Source organism: Cyprinus carpio, chromosome A2, assembly GCF_018340385.1.
Source record: "Cyprinus carpio isolate SPL01 chromosome A2, ASM1834038v1, whole genome shotgun sequence".
Taxonomy (NCBI): Eukaryota; Metazoa; Chordata; class Actinopteri; order Cypriniformes; family Cyprinidae; genus Cyprinus; species Cyprinus carpio.
In genome coordinates, this window is record NC_056573.1 from 20,988,844 (window position 1) to 21,008,671 (window position 19,828).

At 37.1% G+C, this 19,828-nt stretch overlaps 3 protein-coding genes across 3 annotated transcripts; 1 reads left to right on the plus strand and 2 right to left on the minus strand.

The window, feature by feature from the left end:
* The first annotated feature begins 428 nt into the window (after positions 1 to 428).
* On the plus strand, positions 429 to 7,192 carry LOC109051728 (deubiquitinating protein VCPIP1-like). The gene is made up of 3 exons (XM_019069210.2): positions 429 to 3,182; positions 3,438 to 3,524; positions 4,428 to 7,192. Exons 1-3 carry the CDS (start codon positions 599 to 601, stop codon positions 5,075 to 5,077), a joined length of 3,321 nt encoding a protein of 1,106 aa, XP_018924755.1. The 5' UTR covers positions 429 to 598; the 3' UTR covers positions 5,078 to 7,192.
* A 2,438-nt stretch (positions 7,193 to 9,630) lies between these two features.
* LOC122149017 lies at positions 9,631 to 12,161 on the minus strand. Its single transcript, XM_042778101.1, has 5 exons — positions 11,823 to 12,161; positions 11,700 to 11,740; positions 11,436 to 11,594; positions 10,188 to 10,273; positions 9,631 to 10,112 (listed from the first exon to the last, which is right to left on the minus strand). Exons 1-5 carry the CDS (start codon positions 12,034 to 12,036, stop codon positions 9,962 to 9,964), a joined length of 651 nt encoding a protein of 216 aa, XP_042634035.1. The 5' UTR covers positions 12,037 to 12,161; the 3' UTR covers positions 9,631 to 9,961.
* Positions 12,162 to 12,298: 137 nt separating this feature from the next.
* On the minus strand, positions 12,299 to 18,369 carry adhfe1 (alcohol dehydrogenase iron containing 1). The gene is made up of 14 exons (XM_019069211.2): positions 18,252 to 18,369; positions 17,824 to 17,873; positions 17,700 to 17,752; positions 17,348 to 17,401; positions 16,995 to 17,149; positions 16,697 to 16,893; positions 16,455 to 16,532; positions 16,174 to 16,279; positions 15,544 to 15,696; positions 15,275 to 15,373; positions 14,783 to 14,861; positions 14,305 to 14,401; positions 13,868 to 14,025; positions 12,299 to 13,125 (listed from the first exon to the last, which is right to left on the minus strand). Exons 1-14 carry the CDS (start codon positions 18,302 to 18,304, stop codon positions 13,042 to 13,044), a joined length of 1,416 nt encoding a protein of 471 aa, XP_018924756.1. The 5' UTR covers positions 18,305 to 18,369; the 3' UTR covers positions 12,299 to 13,041.
* Between the last annotated feature and the right edge of the window lie 1,459 nt (positions 18,370 to 19,828).

Here is a 19,828-nt window from a genome sequence, read left to right on the forward strand (position 1 = left end):
TAAATATTTAATCACGTCATAATAAACAATATTATTTGCTATAGCTTATGTAACATAACATTACATTTTATTTTTTCAGCCTGTGAACTTTAAGCACTCGTCTTCTACAGAGAAAGAGAATAAACAATGTATGAAACAGTGTATGTTTATGTTTGCAGCAGTTTATTCTCACGCCCATGTAAAGATTGCTGAACTCAATAAACACAACACAACCTTTGGCCTTCTTTGTATTGTGGATATTGCAGTTTTGTTAAAGTCACTTTTGTTATTTTATCGTATGATTCGTCCCAGTCGGTAGTAAACAAATATTGCATTTCGTATAGATAAATAAATACATTATGTATAATATTAGAATACATTTTAATTATTATTTTTTAAAATAATGTCGTTAGAAGAGCTGTGATGATTAAGAACTTCATTTCCCAGCATGCCTTGTGCTGCCCATAGGGTCACACTGTGTTACAGAACCGCTTCCGTGTTGTGTTTGTTACTGGAAAACAGAAACTGCGTGAGGTGACATAATTTTCTCTCGCCCGTCACTGATTAGACAGAGATGCTTTTGTAAACCGCTGCGTCAGAAGAGATATTAGATTGGACTATGTCGTTGATTCCGGGCACGAAGCAGAAGGACAGGCGCATTTTATGCGGGATGTGCCCGGACCCGCAGTGCCAGGCGAAGCTCTTCTTCCCCGCACATACCTCCATGAGCATCGAGTGCACTGAGTGCGGCCAGAGACACGAACAGAAGAACCTCGCGAATGTGGAGGAAGTGACTGACCCAGATGTAGTGCTTCATAATTTGCTGAGAAATGCTTTGCTGAGTGTGCCAGGCCCTCCTAAAAAGGGCTCAGAGCTGGTGAAAGTGCTGGGACTGTCCAACTATCACTGCAAGCTGCTGTCTCCCATCCTCACCCGCTATGGCATGGACAAACAGACAGGCACTGCCAAACTCTTGAAGGAAATGAACCAGGGAGAGATCTTCGACTGCTCGCTTCTTGGGGACCGGGCATTTCTAATCGAGCAAGAGCATGTGTCCACTGTTGGGTATGGACGGGACCGGTCAGGAAGCCTGATCTACCTGCATGACACTTTGGAGGAGATCAAGAAAGCAAACTTAAATAGAGAGTGTCTTATTCCTGTGCACGTGGACGGAGACGGACACTGCCTGGTCCACGCCGTGTCCAGGGCATTAGTTGGACGTGAGCTCTTCTGGCATGCCCTTCGAGAAAACCTAAAGCTCAATTTCAAACAGAACATAGACCGCTACAAAGCCCTTTTCCAGGACTTTATAGATGCCGCAGAATGGGAAGACATTATTAATGAGTGTGACCCGTTGTTTGTCCCTCCAGAAGGTGTTCCATTGGGCCTTAGGAATATTCACATTTTCGGCTTGGCGAATGTACTGCACAGACCCATAATCCTGTTGGACTCCCTGAGCGGTATGCGCAGCTCAGGCGATTACTCCGCCACCTTTTTGCCAGGCCTGGTTCCAGAGGAGCAGTGCCGAGGAAAAGACGGCACTCTGAACAAGCCCATCTGTATCGCCTGGAGTAGCTCTGGAAGAAATCACTATCTACCCCTAGTGGGCATCAAGGCGGTACCTTTGCCCCGTTTACCTGCTGCACTTCTCCCGAAAGCTTGGGGTGTTCCTCAAGAGCTGATTCACAAATATGTGAGCTTGGACTCCAATGGAAGCTGTGTGATCGGCGGCGACCGGAGCCTGCAGGATAAGTACCTGCTGCGACTCGTAGGCGCAATGGAGGACGTCTTCATGGACAAGCACGGCATCCACCCCGCTCTAGTCGCCGACGTCCACCAGTACATATATCGACGCACTGGAGTGATCGGCGTGCAGCCGGAGGAGGTGACGGAAGCGGCTAAGAAATCCGTTCAGGAGGGTCGTCTCCACCGCTGCCTTGTCTGCAATGCCCTTTCGGAGCTCCACGTGCCAGCAGAGTGGCTCATACCAGGAGGGAAACTCTACAACTTGGCCAAGTCGACTCACGGGACGCTGCGAGCGGACAAGAACTACAGCTTTCCTTTAAATAGTTTGGTTTGTTCCTATAACCCAGAAAAAGATGTGCTGGTGCCCGACTACAAACTCAGCACACTCACGGCCTGCACCTGGTGTCACGGAACTTCAGTGCGGCGTGTTTGTGGTGACGGCTCTGTGGTCTATTTGGATGGAGACCGTACCAACACTCGCTCAGAGGGTGGGAAGTGTGGCTGCGGGTTCAAACACTTCTGGGAGGGCAAGGAGTACGACAATCTTCCTGAAGCTTTTCCTATCACTCTGGAGTGGGGCGGCCGTGTGGTGCGAGAGACAGTATATTGGTTCCAGTACGAAATGGATCCGTCACTCAACAGCAACGTTTACGATGTGACGATGCGACTCGTCACAAAGCATTTCCCCGGTGAGTTCGGCAGTGAGATTCTAGTCCAAAAAGTTGTGAACACCATCTTGCATCACACCGCCAAGAGGAGCCAAGACGAATACAATCCAGTGGCCATCGAAGGTGCTCATGTGCAGGATGGGAGAGACGGGAGTGAATCTGCCACTCACCCTCCTACTAAAATCATCCTGACGGGACAGAAGGGCAAAACCCTGCATAAAGAGGAGCTGGTGATGAGCAAAACTGAGAGGGTCTTGCAGCACAGCATCAGCGAGCAGGCGGCCCTGTCCCAGCGCCGCAGCACGGACCGCTTGCGCCAACAGGATTCTCGCCTGTCATTTCCTTCCTCTTCATCATCCTCTGCACCTCCCACACCCACCAAAGTGCCGCCCACCAGCGGAGAGAAGAAAATCCGTGTAACGACCAGCGACGGGCGGCAGGCCATGCTTACGCTGCAACCGCACACCACCTACGGTGAGCTCCAGAATTCCATCGTCCAGGTCTTCAACTTGTTGCCCGGACAGCTGTGCATCCGTCATGGCTTCCCACCCAGAGAGCTGCCCCCGCCTCGTCCCGAGGACCAGAACCAACCCGTGGGGCTTCAGCATGGCGACCGAATCTCTGTGGAGGCACTGAAAGAGAGCTCGCCTGATACTCAAATGACCCAGACGCACACGCCTCAAACGCACACTCACTCTGACCCGCGACTCAGCCGCACTAGTAGCAGGGAACTTCAGGACAACATTGACCTTGAGATGTCATCACTGTGTCTCCTGGCAGCACTTATGGGTAAGACACACCCTCCTGTTATAGATCTGCGTTATGAGAAGACTGTGTCATACTAGAATCAATATCTACTTAAGTGTGTTTGTGACTCTCTGGATTGTAGGATACAAGCCTATAAATGTAATTTACAAAACAGGATGATTCATCACTAATTTCAGATCATGTTTAATCAAAAAATGATTGATTACTAAATGTGTGTGTGAGGCCTGTCTATTTAATGTTTTTCTCTTCTCCTCTCTCTTGTTCTGTTTCTCTCAGGTGAAGATATCTGGACATATGCCAAGAAACTGCCTCACCTGTTCCAACAAGGAGGAGTCTTCTACAATATTGTGAAGAAAGACATGGGTAATCTGTCTTTTTATCACTTTCTCACACAATTTGAATTGAGTTTTCAAAATTCTAAATTGTGCTTGGCATGACGAAGTCCATATGTATTACCAAAAGCATTTGCAGTAACTCTTATTCAGAACTGGTTTTATTTTCTTAAAAATACAGAATGATTTTCATGGTTTGTGGTGTGGAAGTGGTCCTCTGTTAATCCAGACTTTTGTTTGTTCTACCACTGGCTGATAGAAGCAATGCAGTGGAGTTAAAAATAATACAATTTAGATTATCTGTACATGCCCAGTAGTCTGAGAAAAGTAGTGAAAAGATGCTATTTTTTAAATTTTTAAATGAGGATTATTTAATATAATTACATTTTTCTTTACAATGTATACTGTCTGCATAACAATTTAAGTGAGAAGTTGAAGTGAAAAGTTAACAAATTTCAGAATATCTTAGTATTTGGTTTGTCAGTCTCTTTCTGCTTTACTGTAGCTCAAGCAGTAGAGTATGGGGCTAACAATTGCAAGGTTGCAGGTTTGATTCCCAGGGAGAGCAAGAACTGATTAAATTTTTTTTTTTAAATGTGTACCTTGGTTGCAGTTTAAGTCGCTTTGGATAAATGTAAATGTTTAATGAAAGCAGGACTCAAGCTGCATGAACTCCTGAGGTTTGTTTAAAACCTGATGATCATGTTTTCCAGTGTGAAATGATCTTGTGCTTCACTAGATTCAAGAACATCTAACCTTACGCATCAGAGTTCAACTTGTCATTGTCACAGTTATTACTGTTTATGTTTTTTGTCTTGGCGTTGCTATTTCACAAAAATGCATAAATTGCAATACATTTTGTCATTTTTTTAGGAATATTATAAATATTTGTGAGAACTTTAGAGAAACTAATAAACTGTTTTTCTGTGTTAAGGTCTGTTGGACGGGAAGCACTGCACACTGCCTCATTTGTTGGGTAAAACGTTTGTGTTCAATGCTGCAGAGGAGCGTTTGGAGCTGTGTGTGGACACAGCCGGCCATTTTCCAGTGGGCCCTGATGTGGAGGAGCTCGTCCAGGAGGCCCTTTCCCAGCTCCGCTCAGATGCAGCCTCCCGTAGCCGGGAGGGAAGCCCTGCACATGGCTTGCGATTGGGTGCTGGTGGTGCTGTGCGCAAGAAAGAGCAGGCCGTCACGGCCTTCCAGGGCAAAGGTCACTCGTTGGGTTCCGCCCCTCCTGAACACCCACCAATCAGGCGGCAGCACAGCAGCGGCGTGGATCTCAGCGGCAGCGTTCAAGGTGAAGGGTTAACGTTGTCAGGGGAGGAGTTGGTGCGCGTGGCCCCGGGCATGCTCACTTTACGTGAGGGCCGCGGTCTAGGGCTGGAGCCCGCCGTGATCGAGGCCCAACGGCAGCGCTTGCAGGAGATGGTCTCAAACATACAAGCGTCCATGGACAAACACTTGTGCCAGCATGCTGCAGCAAGGCAGGATGTGAAGGAAGAAGAGGCTCGTGACAAACAGGAGGATATGGAAAGTCACGGTGCGGAGCCTCCCAGCACCTTTGAACCCATGGACCAGTCTTGATACTTCATTACCCATATAGCAGAGTGAGCTTCCTGGCATAACACACACACACACACACACACACACACACACACACACACACTGTGATTCAACTAACAAATAATGGTGCAGCCAATTTACATATGGATTGTTTGAGTGTGAAACGCATTCCTTAAATATTCTCAAAGTCTTAAGATATGAAATTTGGAGTGATTATTACAGGAATTGAGTGTCAGCTTTCATTCACCTAAAATATATACATGGTGCACACTAATTTAAAGAGATAGTTAAACTAAAATAAAACACACGGTTACTCATTTGCTCACCGTCATGTCATTCCAAACCAATGCCTTACTTTTTTCTGTGCATCACAGCAGATCTTTGGAGAAGATATTTTGAATGTTTCTGCCCATATAATAAAAGTAAATGGAGTCGAAAATAACATTGGAACCGAAAGGGTTTTTTTGTGTTTTGCAGAAGAAAAAAGTCATAAATAATGGCATGAGGGTGAGTAAATGTTGACAGAATTTTTATTTTTGGTTGAACTATCCCTTCAAGATCACCCTTGAGCTTTGCTAGTATCCACATAGTACTTAAATAATCAAAGTGCACTTTGACCCTCATTGCTGGGTTCATGGCTTTCTTACCAACTTAATAATTCACAATCCAATTTGAAACACTGACTGTCTCACTGAGTCTAAACTTCAGCCCTGCATCTGTGTGCACTTAGTAGGTAACAGGGTCTATATATGTTTGTGTCCTCAACACACTTCTGGCCTATGGAACAATCATCTTCATCTACGTTGCTTCTCTACCCTGTTTTACCCACAATTCATTGCTGTCTATCCAAAGAACACTATGTGGTAAAAGCCTGGAAAAGATTTCCAGCAGCATTTCACGTTTACTTAATCGTCCCACTGCACACTTAGAGCTCAGGAGACCAGCATGGAGTATCTGTACATCTGAGAGCCAGTTTCTGTTCTGTAATCTCCGATTGGCCTTTGAAATTGTAAGTGTTGCCTTTGATGCAGCCCAGAGTCATTCAGACTTATCATTTGGTTTTATTGTAACGTTTTGCATGTCCTGTCTTCTTTAAACACTGTTCAGTACAAGACAATTCATAGAAGTTTACTTAGTATCGGAATGTAATGTAGACTCTGGTAAATTCTGAACAGAAAGTAGCAGAGTGGGTGATATTTTCAGGATATTCTGAGTTCAGCGATGTAGTAATATTTTTACCTGTGTGTTAGGCCATACTAATATGCTGAAGTAGAGGGCAATGTGCGTCAAGGACGGTTTAAGAGTTTTCTCTTCAGTTCAGAAAAAAAAAACGATATCCATATTCTGTTCTAGACAGATTTTTCTTGTCACCTTGGCAACTGATTCATATAAACCAAAAAAAAAAAAAAGTTTAACATTAATAGAGCTGTTGAGCTTTGTGCTTCGGTCACTGGGTAGAGAATAAAACAGATGGAAAATCCTAGAGATTGTGTTGAACTCGTATCTATTGAAACTTTGCTGAGCTGTTGCATTTAACCCGGCATTGCCAAAAAACAGGTGGCCAAACCTGTTGTTAACAGCCTTAATGAGTCTCCTACCCTCCCCGGCTCTGATCTGCAGTGTTTGTGTGTGACACACTTCTGTATGACAGAGGATTGGTTCTGAAAAGGATAAACTGGAGTACTGGAACGAGGCCTGACTTTGGTCCAAGGCCAAGTGAAGCATGATGATGGAGGAGGCTTGATGAGCTTTTGATTTTAAAAGATTGATTTTTGATTTTTAAGTTGGCAAAATCTATACCAGAGCACTTTTCTGTGTGGGTGTGTTTATTAGCTCTTGAACATAATTGATATTGTTGGTGTGAAGAGCAGCACAAAAGAAATGTTTTGCTGCTTCATGTAACACAGACTCAAGCGCAGGTTGTTTCTCTGTGACTGCTGCCCTCCTGATATATTGTATTCCAGTGTACAATAGTGGTATATATTGTATTATACTTTCATCTGTACAGATATTGAATATGTCCCCCCCCCCACCCCTTCCTTCTGGATTGTTTCTCCTCTGTTTTTCAATAAAAGCTGTTTGCATGCTTGATTACTTTTCGCCTAATAACAATAAAGTTATTCCATATGTATGAAACGATGTGGTCACTGTTTCTTAATCACTTTCTAATGCAGTTTTCTATTATCTCTAATAGGACACTATAGAGTAGACCACATCAATATGAATTAGTGGTATTACTTTACTATTGGTTTTTATATGTTAACATTTAATTTAAGAAAACATTAAATAATTAACAATACTTTCCATCTTGGTTGATGATAAACTCTACATAAACTACTGTTCAAAAATTTGGGGTCAGTAAGATTTTAAATGGTAATACTGCGTTACAAACTTTTCTATTGTAATGCATTTTAAAATGTGATTTATCCTTGTTATGAAAAAGCTGATTTTTCAGCATCATTGCTCTAGTCTTCAGTGTCACATGATCCTTTAAAAATCATTCTATGATTTGGTGATCAAGAAACATTTCTTATCACTGCTGAAAACAGTTGTGGTGCTTAATGTAAAAAAATAAAAACTAAAGTTATTTTAACAGCATTTATTTGACATAAATCTTTTGTAACATTATAAATGCATTTACTGTCATTTTTAATCAATTGAATGAATTCTTGCTGAATAAAAGTAATTACTTTTAAAAATTAAATATTACTGGCCACAACCTGCTGGGTGTATACTAATACATTTTTAAAAATTTTTGGTTGTAAAAATGAATGTAACATTAATGTATTATGAACAAATGTGTACAATAGTACATGTGTTGTTATTAATTTTCATAAATTCTGAAGAAATTGTTCCTTGTTAGTTCATAATACATAATGCATTCACAAATTAAACCTAATTGTAACATATTACCAAATTAGAGTTGATATTTTTCTCCTAGTTAAGCTTGATGAAGTGATGATCATTATAGCCTGTGGATTACAAAATTACTTTTAATTTCATTAAATTTTGCAGCAGTCAGAGCTATGTGCCAACGTCCTCTAAATACAAGCTAAAATGTCCATAAAAATGAAAGAGCGTCAAGGGTAAACACCATCATATAACAGTATTCATACCATCGAAAATGACAAATAAGATACTTTGTGGTATGTTGGTCTGAGGTGTGGTTGAAATGACATTGTATCATTTTTATGTAATATGCAGAATTAAAAAAACAATCAGGGTCAAATACCCCCCCCCCCACAAAAAAAAAACAATTAGTTGCTCTTAAAATGGAAATCAAAAACATACACTACAAAATACTCTTTATAATACTTCCATTGTAAATAGATTTCTGTAAGCGTGTTTATTCTGTATGTTTTTATAGATTGTGTAAAATAATTTTCTCTGGTAATAAACTTGTATATTTTTAAGACTACGTTTAGTAGATATACTTTTTTAGGTTGATATTAACTTTGGCAACACTAGGATTTTAATATACAATACAGAAAAAACAGTAATATTGTGAAATATTATTACAAACATTTTCATAATTCTGAAGAATTGTTCCTTGGTATTCCATAATACCTATGCATTTCACAATTAAACCTAATTGTAACAATATTACCATTAGAGTTGATAATTTCTCTCCTAGTTAAGCGCTTGATGAAGTGAGTGATCCTTATGCTTGGATACAAAATAATATTGTGAAATATTATTACAACTTAAAATAATAGTTTTCTATTTGAATATACTTTAAAAAAAAATAATTTATTCCTGTGATGCAAAGCTGAATTTTCAGCATCATTACTCCAGCCTTCAGTGTCACATGTAACATCCAGTCTATCACATGATCATTTAGAAATCATTCTAATATTCTGATTTATTATGAGTGTTGGAAACAGTTCTGCTGTCTAATATATTTGATGAATAAAAGGTTAAAAAGAACTGCATTTATTAAAAAAAAAAAAATAATTCTAATAATATATATTCTAATAATATATTTTCTTTACTATCACTTTTTATCAATTTAACACATCCTTGCTGAATAAAAGTATTGATTTTATTTTAAAAAAAAAAGAAAAAAAAATGTACTGACCCCAAATTACTGACCAGTAGTGTATATTGTTATTACAAAATATTTATATTTTAAAAACCTAGCTTCTTTTTTTTTTTTTTTTTTTTTTACTTTTTATTCATCAAAGTATCCTAAAAAAGTATCACATGTTCTGAAAAAATATTAAGCAGCAGAACTGTTTATGATAATGAATCATCATATTAGAATGATTTCTAAAGGATCATGTGATAATTATCCTAAAAATTCCGCTTTGCATCACAGAAATAAATGATAATTTAAAGTATAATAAATTTAAAAACAATTATTTTAAATTGTAATAATATATCACAATATTACATTTTTTTTCTGTATTTTTGATCAAATAAATGCAGGCTTGATGAGCAGAAGAAACTTCTTTCAAAAACATTAAAAATAGTAATGTTTCCAAACTTTTGACCTGTACTGTATATTTACAGTATATATATGTGTGTATATATATACACATACACATTTATAAACTAAAAACAATTTCTCATTGTAGTCTTTCGGTATTATTAGTCAAAACACATACATATCAAATACATTCATAGGTGAAGAAGAGTGTGACATTTCCGATCAAAATCACAATATTTACATATTTACACGGGGCAGTAATGGTAAAGATTCTTAACACCAGTTTCAGTTTCAGTGCCATGAACTGGCTACAAAGTTACCGAGGCCCCAAACCCTAATCAGGACACCAAATTCTGTTTCATCTCCAAATCTGAAGGAGTTGCATACAGACTGAACTTTGGTGTCACACTTGTCCTAGTTTCTGCTGTTCTGTGACCCATTTAGAAGAGAAAGGTGGAGCTCTGGGGTTGGATGCATCAGTCAGGATGAAATGCAGGATTGATGGAGCCGATCAAACGTACAGCATGTCCGTCACTACGTCGACGAGAGAGCAGCCGCTGAAGCAATCGAGGTGAACCTGGCACTCCTGACAGAGACGCTCGCCGCAGCAGTTTAAGAGAACGCCCTCTAGAAATACAAACACCAGTGATCACACAAAACGACAAAAACAAATCAGAGTTACACAACATCATAAATACTCACCCAGAGCAGCCAATCCGATCTTTAGATGACGTTTGTGTAAAGCTCTGCGATGCCTGAGTCACAATGGGCCTCAATGACTCCTGCGTCTATATATATACATATATACATTTGTTTTAAGATAGGTAATTATATATTTAGCTGTAGTGTGCCAGTAGGAAATATCAATTTTATGTTTCCAGTTTGTCTTTAATGTTCCAAGCATCTTGGAGAAGTTAACACAGTTTTGATCTAGATTTAGGCCATTTCAGTTTGCAAAAGGAATATCTTGAAATCTGAAATTTATATGTCCTACTGACACACTAAAGCAAATTATATAAATAATCTTCTTAAAATGAAGGTTGCACAAACAAATGGAGTAGAAAGCCTTTCTAGAAGACAAGAAGCTGTTACAGGAGCAATGCGAGCCCCAACTCCCTATTAACCTTTATGGAAAAGAAGTGTGCTTAATTAAATTGAATGTGCACTTATAGTGTACTTCAAATCTTAAAAGTAAATTTAAAAAAATAATTATTGAAGATAGTACAATAATAATTAAATAAAGGCCACTTTACTATACTTAGCATATACTTTCATGACTATGCTTCTTATTACACTTAAGCATTTTGTTAATACAGTGCCCAATTTAATGTCAAATTACAAGTAGATTTCAAATTATTTTGTTTTAATAATCTTTTGTTGTGCTTTAAAGTACACTTATTTTGATGTGTTACCTAACATCCTAAAGCACATGTATTATTTGTATATTATATTTCAAGTAAATATACTTCATCATTACAAATGTGTATTTACAAATATATTTAAGGTCATAACATTCAGGTTTCAATAGAAATTGCTTAAAAATTTATTTTATTTTACCATAAATACTTGTCAGTACATTTGGCAGTACACATTCTCCATATTTCAAAGACAACAGAAATATTTGAAAAAATTAGATATAATCAAATCCTACTTATATGAGTCCAAAAAAAAAAACACTCTTAAGATAGAACTTAAGATAAACTATAATACATTTTAATTTAATTGCATATAACATGCAATTAACTGTCAGAAAACATTACAGTTTGCACCTAAGTCTATTATATTGAAGTAGCTTTATTATTTCCAGAATGAATACTCTTTTTAAAAGTATGCTACATTGTACTTTTCACAAGGGATCACACATGGATTTGAAGTGAAATACGCAGCATGTGTGCTTTAGGCCATGTAGTGCATCATTTGTGCATTGTATGTGCTTATGTGGATGAGTACCGTAGTGAAGCAGGCTGTGGGCAGGTATCCTTCCTTTCCGTTCTGAAGTCGGATATAACACCAGTCAGCATTCTCCTGATACAGCAGCAACACCACCTCACCGGCACGGACACTCAGCTCTTCATCACAGTCTGCGCTGTAGTCTGCTGCCACAACCACCTCATACACACACAAAAAAAAAACATATTTTGTCTTTACCATCAGCTCTGTAGTATAAACTGCTGTATTACATGATCCTTCAGCTCAAATGAGAAAATGTGTTACCATTTCCCTTTGGTGCTTGAAAATCACTCTCTTCCGACAAACTGAAAGATTCAATCATTTTGCTGTAATGATATTTGTAAATTTAGCAGAAATTATAAAAATGAACAAGAAAAGATGACTAACCTTGAGGCGACAGAACAGTGGTGAACACTTCAAACTCTTCATGGCTCTGTGTGTAGATTTGCTGCATGACGAAGTCAAACAACACACAAACTGCAAGAAGAACTGACACTTTATTCAGAATCACCGCAACTGCTACATCTTCTGCCGTCTTTATATACTCTCTTATACGCACACACATTACAAGATCTTGTTTAGGTGCTTTTCTAGGAAACATCAGCACTCTTAAATCTATTTAAATCTGTTTCACTTCAGTTAATAGTTTTAATGCGGCAGGTCATAGCTTTGATCAGCCAATCACACACTTCCAGAAGCCAAAGCTCTGATCAGCCAATCACATGCTTCTCAAAGTCAACTCTCTGCTGCACTCACACCAATAACAAATGACACTAGATTTCACATTCTATACCCAGTCCTTTAGCGAAACAAGGCCCTAAATAGAAAACCTCATATACGTAAAAAAAGGCACGGCATACTAATAATTTTTCATATTTCATACATTTTATTAGCCTGCCATACAGTAAGAAATATTCTGGTTTCAAAATCTTTCACACAATAATCTATATACTCCCTTAAATTCAGTTTTTAATGCTTCTAGCTCCATTTCAAAGAAAATTACTTGTGTAGCGATGATTGATATTAGTGAAATACTAAGATATAGGGAAAGTAGGAATATTTCATTCATCATTTTCAGAACTTAAAATCCTATAAGGGTTCCTCACTTCAGATAAACATTTTAGGACAGCATGAACAAATAAATCTGAATGCATTAATCAGTTTTAATTCATCATTGACAACTCAACTGAAAAAACAATGTTGCTTACTAGATTAAGTCTAAATCTGATTCTTAGATTAGACTCATTTAAATCCAACCTGCCTAAATCACTCTGATTAACAAATCAGCCTTAATAGTTAGATTGAATGGAGAGGATGCATGCTCAGTGTGTGTGTGCAGGGTGGTTTAAATATATCCCAATATATTTGTCACAGTAAGCACATGTATGTGTCATATTTAGATATGCAGAATACAGTATCTGATTGTGAGGGTGTTACTGTCTCTGCTTTTCTGGCTCAGGACAGTGACATCACTGAAAGGATTAAAGGTCAGTGAGGTCAGAATGTTGAGATCAGTGTCTCTGCTTACATAATGAAATCAGCACAGCTAATCAGAGGCTGTGCTTCTGAGAACCACGTCAATATGTTAAAATGCCCTTCAGTCTGCTCAGTAGAGCTTCATGGATGCTGCAAACAGAGCAGTCAGATCCTCTTCAGTGTGAGCTCGAGGAGACAGTTTAGTTACCCGCTCCTGTCAAACACACACAAAAAAACTCTATTACAAACTCACAATATAATGTGATATTGGTTAGTATAATGTTGTAAGCATTGGAGTGTTGCATACATACTTTTTTATGATGCTAAAACTGTGAAGTCATTAAAATAAGCATTAATGATTTGCTTGTACATCACATTTAATTTAACCTAATACACTTTAATGTGGGAGGGACAATAACAAATTGTAAAAAAAAATAATAATAATAATTTTAGGTTTGGCCGATATTTAACATATATTTTATTTTATTTTTTCACACAAATTTGTTTGAGATTAAACAGTTGGCAGAGCAACAGTTAAATGGCATAATAATTATTTAATAATTGAATATTTATTTACTTTAAATATATATAAAATACTGTAAACAGTGTATAAATTAACATTGATATAAATTAACAAATGTTAATTATATTTATGCATTTATTGTTTATTTTGTTATTTAAATATAACAAACATCAACAATTAATTTGAATGAATAATTATAAAATTACAAATATTAGATATTAATTATAGTTATCATAATTATTATAGCTGTTGTTTCGTTCTTGTAAACAATCACTTTAGCTGGAGGAGTCCAGCCCTCTAAATTGCCATATTTCTCATTCTCAGGTGATTAAGCTGCTTGGGTGATTTTTGATGGAGCAGAATTTCAGCTTTCAGCAAAAAATGATCTCTGTGGCGTTTTTAGTAAAGGGACGTGACATCGTGATATGTTGACCTGAGGGATGGTGCCCTTCACCAAAGATGGAATGTCCTCTTTAGTGTAGCCAATTGCAAACAAGCCATCCTCCACTTCCAGGTCATACAGAATCGATCTGAGAGTGTCGGCCAACACACGGCCAGCATCATCTTTCTTGATGTTACTCACATCAGTACCTTAAAACACAAACATTAACCATGGCCAATTAAATCATACAATGTTTCAAATATAGAACTTTCTATAAAATCATCTCCAAAAAATAAAATCATTCATAACATAAACAGAACAAACTAAATATGCATTTTACACAATAAACATTTAACTTTCCAACAAAGCAACACAAATAAATAAATTTCTTTAGTGGCTTTTCTGAATGAGACATCTTTATAAGCTACTATCACATTGCAGTGTTTATATCTGACACAGTTTTGAGTTTAGCCTTCTGTGCGTTTTACCTAGTATTTGTGCTGCCTCCAGGTGGCGCTCAGGACACATGTTTGCAGTGAAGGCAAAAACAGCAGGGGAAGTAAGAACTACAGAGAGTCCATGAGGCTGAAAGAAAACGGCACTGTAAAACACTGGGAATCTGCCACGAAGAAAAAACGCAAAGAAACTACTTTGAGATCTGATCATTCAAAAGTTTGGGGTCATATTTTTTAAAGTCTCACCAAGGCTGCATTTATTTGATCAACAATACAGTAAAAACAGCAATATTGTGAAATATCACTTCAATTAAAAAAAAAAAAAAAAAAAAACTTTAAAGTTTGAAATAACTTATTTAAATATATTTTAAAATATAATTTATTCCTGTGATGTCTTCAGTGTCACATGATCCTTCAGAAATCATTCTAATATGCTGATTTGGCGCTAAAGAAAAAAAAATCTAACTGACCCCAAATTTTTGAACAGTAGTGTAATACAGTTTATAGTTACCACTATAGGATGTTCTACATTGTAGCCTCTAGCCCTGTGAGTTTTGACATTCCCAGCAATGGGATACGACATTCCATGACTTGAACAAAGAAAAGGAAAAGTCAACAACACATTATCAGATAAATTCCACAAATAAATATCAATAGAACTACTGGAAGGACATCACTGTACATGTGATTTTCCTATTGGATTGAAATGAAAGGCATGTTATCTTAAAAGTGGCATGAAGGTCAATGCCTGCATCACCAACTAGCTATTACTAACTTTCAACAAGAGCTGTGAGATCTCTACGCCTTTCCATTCCATCACACAGCAGTAAGTTCAGTCCACCTGCGCTGTCTGATGTATACAAATATGGAGATTTACTACAGCGCAGCACTAGTGATTCCATTAGCAGTCTCTTAAGTGTGTTGCAATTTGACGCTGCCAAACTCATTACCAGAATCAGCTCTTTTTTTGGGTGTTAATTTAATGTTAGTTCTATTTAATTACCATAAATGGACTCCTGCATTGCCAAAGCCAATTCCAGCAAACACACTGGCCAGGTGCATGCTGGAGCGAGCCTCCACATCTCCAGCATCACGCACCGCCCTACAACACACGCGTATTCATATCTTAACAATATTACATTTCAATATAATAACTTTAAAATACAGAAAAAAATTAAAATATCAAATATTTCAATAAAGTACCCAAATAGTCAATAAGCAACAAAACTCATGACCTAAGTCATATTATAAATCCTAAAAACAGAAACATACCGCTTCAAGTATTTGGCAACGATCTTGAGAGCATGTCTTGCCCAAACATCACTGATTGGATTGCTGCCCTGGTAAGCTGGGCGATTGATGGGGTTGGATGGGCAGGGACTCCTTAGGTTATACGGCAAAGCAGTGAATGACTCTAATGCATGACTAAAAAGAGAAGGATTTAAACCAACCACAATGAATATCATTATCTAAACATAAATATCAAATATACACACGCCATTCAAATGTTTGGGTTAAGTAAGATCTTTTCTAAAGACACTAATATTTTTATTCAGCAAGGATACATCAAATTGATCAAAAGTGACAGTAAAAATATTTACATTGTTACTAAAGATAAAATAAATGCTGTTAACTTTCTATTCATCAAAGAATCGTGAAAAAGAAGAATCAGTTAAATTTTATTATATTTTAGCATTAATAAGTCATTTTATTTCCATTCATTCAAAAAGTTGAAAGCACCAAATGGGCAGATAATAAAGCAGGTTTATACAGAATCCTCAAACCAGTACTTTCTGTCAGTATACTTACATTTTAACATCACAGTTAATAATGATGTTAACTTGTTTAGTGATTGTCTTAGTTAGAACATAGTTAATAAATACTGTGCATGTTAACACACACCAGAGCACATCAAAGCCACTGTTAGCTGCCACTCTGGATGGCATGTGAAGAGTATGTAGGGGATCCACCATCCCCAAAGTGGGCTTTAGGGCTCGATTTGCAATACCTGAAAAGACAAACACATTAATGTGCTAAGCTTACTCAACAAACTTACACACTACACCCCTAACTATTAAGCATTAACCATTAAGTCATCTTAAACCTAAAACTCAACACTCTTTCTGAAATCTGTATATGGAGAACGATGATGAAAGGTTAATAAGTAAAATGTTTCTGCAAACCAGTTTTGGCCTTCAGGTTTTCAAAGTCAAAGATTGCCACTCCTGTAGTTTCACTCCCCGTTCCAGCCGTAGTGGGAACTTTCACATAAACAGACACACACACCCACACACAAAAAAAGTATAATGTATCAGCATATCTGCAATGGTTTTTAAATGGTTGGTCTATGGTCAATGGTTCTTAATACCAAGAGAGAGACAGAAAGGGAAAAAAAGAAAAAGTAATATTAAGTTTGACTTTGTACCAGCGATTAGTGGCTTTAGTGAGGCTGTGATGGGTTTTCCTTTTCCAATTGGTGCATTGACAAAGTCTAGAAATTCTGCCTCTGGATGAGATGCATAGAGATTGGCTGCTTTACAGGTGTCAATCACAGAGCCCCCGCCCACAGCAACATACACATCAAAATGTCCTTGTTTGGCAAAATCAATCGCTGCTTTAAAGCTGAAAAGAGAAAGTGGCATTGCTTTCACACTGTTGTTTTTAATTTGAAACACTTATATGGACATCAATAAAAAAACTCCCAACAGTCTGCACTTTTTCACCTTTTGTCTGTTGGTTCTACTCGCACATCCTCATAGATCTTATATTCGACTCCATGTTTTGTCAATGAGTCCAGCACTACTCCAACTGGCGGCAGCTGAGACAAGGTCCTATCCGTCATCAGACACACATTACGTGCTCCCATGTTCTGCAAATCCTGATTATATCAGCCAAAACAGCAAACTTCACAACCAACGACCGACAACTCCAAAGCTAAACTGAAATCAACTGAACAGGGACTTTCTGAGCAATATGCAATATGTTGAGCAATAACAGAGTCTACTTAATCAGTTCAGTGCCTACAAATGGTGCACAAACAAAAACATGAGAGTGAGTAAATGATGATACAATTTACCATGCCAATTTCTTTGGTAACTCCTGCTCCATATCTGATATTTGAACAAGCCATCTGAAACAAAACAACAAGAATGAAATGGATAACCACAATAATAATAATATTTATAATTATTATAGTATAAAGATCTTTGATGTTATGATGTAACTCCTGGATATTCAGATTCATAATTATACTGAGTGACTGACATTGATTAAGAGAAAAGTGTTTCATTATAAATAACTGTATTTCATGTAACAAGGTATAAAATAAAATATTTAACATTGTTTTAAAAAACTATAAATAAGTGGTGGAACTATATTTCACAACGCGTAACTATCTAATATTAAATGCATGCATGTTGTGCACTTACTTCAAATGCATAATCTGTTTTCCGTTCACACATATGAACCTCACCTGTAGAAACTACACACACAAAACACACTCACATATGGCAGAGTCCATTTATTCAGAGAAAAATCACTGAAATATTTTACCTCGGTTATAAGTGTGGGAATACGCTTGAGAATGAGCTGGGCATCTGCACCTATAAAACATATTGCATTCAAAAAATATCAGTTGTTATAATAATTATTCTGTGGAAAACAAAAGGGAGATGTTTGGCAGGAGAAATCAGTCACCATTCTGAAAAAAACTGAGGCTGTCATTCTGCCTAATATCTCATTTTCTGTTCCACATAAGAAAGAAAGTCCAGGTTTGGAACAACATGAGCGTGCGTACATTATGTCCGAATTTATTTTGGTGAACTGTCCCTTTAAGGGTCTGTTTACAACTCTTGTCTATCTTAGGGCATTGACAAGAGTCAACATGCATAACCTATACACATAGAAAACTGAATGTTCACTCACTTAAACTGACACACTTTAATACCTTAACGGTGCAAACTTAAACGATTTAAACTTACGCCGCGCTCGCGAGCTGACGCATCAGATGAGCGACTCTCTCACCGCCTGCCATGATTTCTGCTCGCGCCCGCTTGTGCGCGCCTCCAGACACGTACAGTTCGCACTGTGTCCGTCTGCCACCTGCTGACAGATATGCACTCATGAATGAGGCGGAAACATTTATATATATATATATATATATATGTATTTATTTACTGTAGCCGGGAATATTTATTTACTTGAATGCCAGTTTCTGTAGCTTGGCACATTGTCACTAATATGGGTTAAGTTGTCACAATGGGAATTAATACAATTGCCTAATACAAGCTTCTTCTTCTTCTTCTTCTTCTTCTTCTTCTTCTTCTTCTTCTTCTTCTTCTTCTTCTTCTTCTTCTTCTTTTTCTTCTTTTCTTCTTCTTTTTCTTCTTCTTCTTTTTAGCAAAGTTAAATAATAATAATAATAATAAAAACAATTATAGAGTATCTTTTCATTAAAGTCTCATTTTATTGTAAATGCCAGTGTAGTTTTATTGCGTTCACTTGTTCATCCAATAGCTACAGAGCCACCAAAAATCATCAATCAATCAGTTTGGAAACCAAGATATAAAACAACTGCTTGAGAAAATATGTACAATTTGACTCGTGCAGGATGCATGAAAACATACTACAGAAAAAAATCTATAACCTATTTATTTATACCACAGTCATGAAATGATGCATAAAGCACGTCCGTGTTGTGTTATCATATGTGCTGACAGTGTTTTACTCAAGTCATAATTAATTAATGGTGTTGTGTTGAACTGTTCAGTGTGAAGCAGCTGTTTGTGTTAATTGATTTTAACAGAACACTTTAACATAATTATTTAATCTGTCAGTAATTATACCGGAATAATATAATAGAAACCAAACACAAACACTTTTTTATATAAATGAGATCATCCGAAATGTTTTACTTGGATGTCCATCTAATATTTTTTAATTACTTGTTTCAGAATGTTTAGAGAACGTTCAAAAATAACGTTCCCATAATGTTTGCAGAATGAAAAAGGAATGTTCCGTTATTATCTGCATAGCTATGGGAAAAAAAGTAAAAATAAAAAAAAGTTAACAAAAATTTGAAAGTTCAGCCAAAAATGAAAATTCTGTCAATTTACAAGATGTTCCAAAACTGTATGAGTTTCTTTTTTGTGTTGAACACAAAACAAGATGTTTTTAAGAATGTTGGTAACAAAGCAGTTGTCAGTCTCCATTGACTTCCATAGTATGAAAAATAAATAAATAAATACTAAGGTCAATGGGGACCAAAAACTGTTTATCCATTTTATCTTTTGAATTCAGAAGAAGAAATAAAATTCATACAGGGTGCGATAAATGTTGAATAAATGATGACGGCATTTTCATTTTTGAAACTATCCCTGAACGTTAACAAAACATATTTTATTAGCTGAAGAACCAAAAGAAAGCTTTTTTAAACCAACTTATCAAATACTTATCAAATTCTATCATAATTCTATCTATTCTAATGTGTGAAATTGCGTAAAAGTTCCCATTTCCCTACAGACTAACATTTTACTAAAGAAAAAGCACCTGTTCTTTG

What these genes read in the sequence shown, in the direction of transcription:
- LOC109051728 (XM_019069210.2), top strand. Translation starts at nt 599, where the DNA reads ATGTCGTTGATTCCGGGCACGAAGCAGAAGGACAGGCGCATTTTATGC. An exon ending in TCTCCTGGCAGCACTTATGG is followed by an intron (nt 3,183 to 3,437) that starts GTAAGACACACC and finishes TGTTTCTCTCAG; the next exon opens with GTGAAGATATCTGGACATAT. An exon ending in TATTGTGAAGAAAGACATGG is followed by an intron (nt 3,525 to 4,427) that starts GTAATCTGTCTT and finishes TTCTGTGTTAAG; the next exon opens with GTCTGTTGGACGGGAAGCAC.
- LOC122149017 (XM_042778101.1), bottom strand. Translation starts at nt 12,036, where the DNA reads ATGTTTCCTAGAAAAGCACCTAAACAAGATCTTGTAATGTGTGTGCGT. An exon ending in CCACAGCCTGCTTCACTACG is followed by an intron (nt 10,274 to 11,435) that starts GTACTCATCCAC and finishes GTATATATATAG; the next exon opens with ACGCAGGAGTCATTGAGGCC. An exon ending in GATCGGATTGGCTGCTCTGG is followed by an intron (nt 10,113 to 10,187) that starts GTGAGTATTTAT and finishes TTGTATTTCTAG; the next exon opens with AGGGCGTTCTCTTAAACTGC.
- adhfe1 (XM_019069211.2), bottom strand. Translation starts at nt 18,304, where the DNA reads ATGGCAGGCGGTGAGAGAGTCGCTCATCTGATGCGTCAGCTCGCGAGC. An exon ending in CGTCAGCTCGCGAGCGCGGC is followed by an intron (nt 17,874 to 18,251) that starts GTAAGTTTAAAT and finishes TATGTTTTATAG; the next exon opens with GTGCAGATGCCCAGCTCATT. An exon ending in TTCCCACACTTATAACCGAG is followed by an intron (nt 17,753 to 17,823) that starts GTAAAATATTTC and finishes TTGTGTGTGTAG; the next exon opens with TTTCTACAGGTGAGGTTCAT.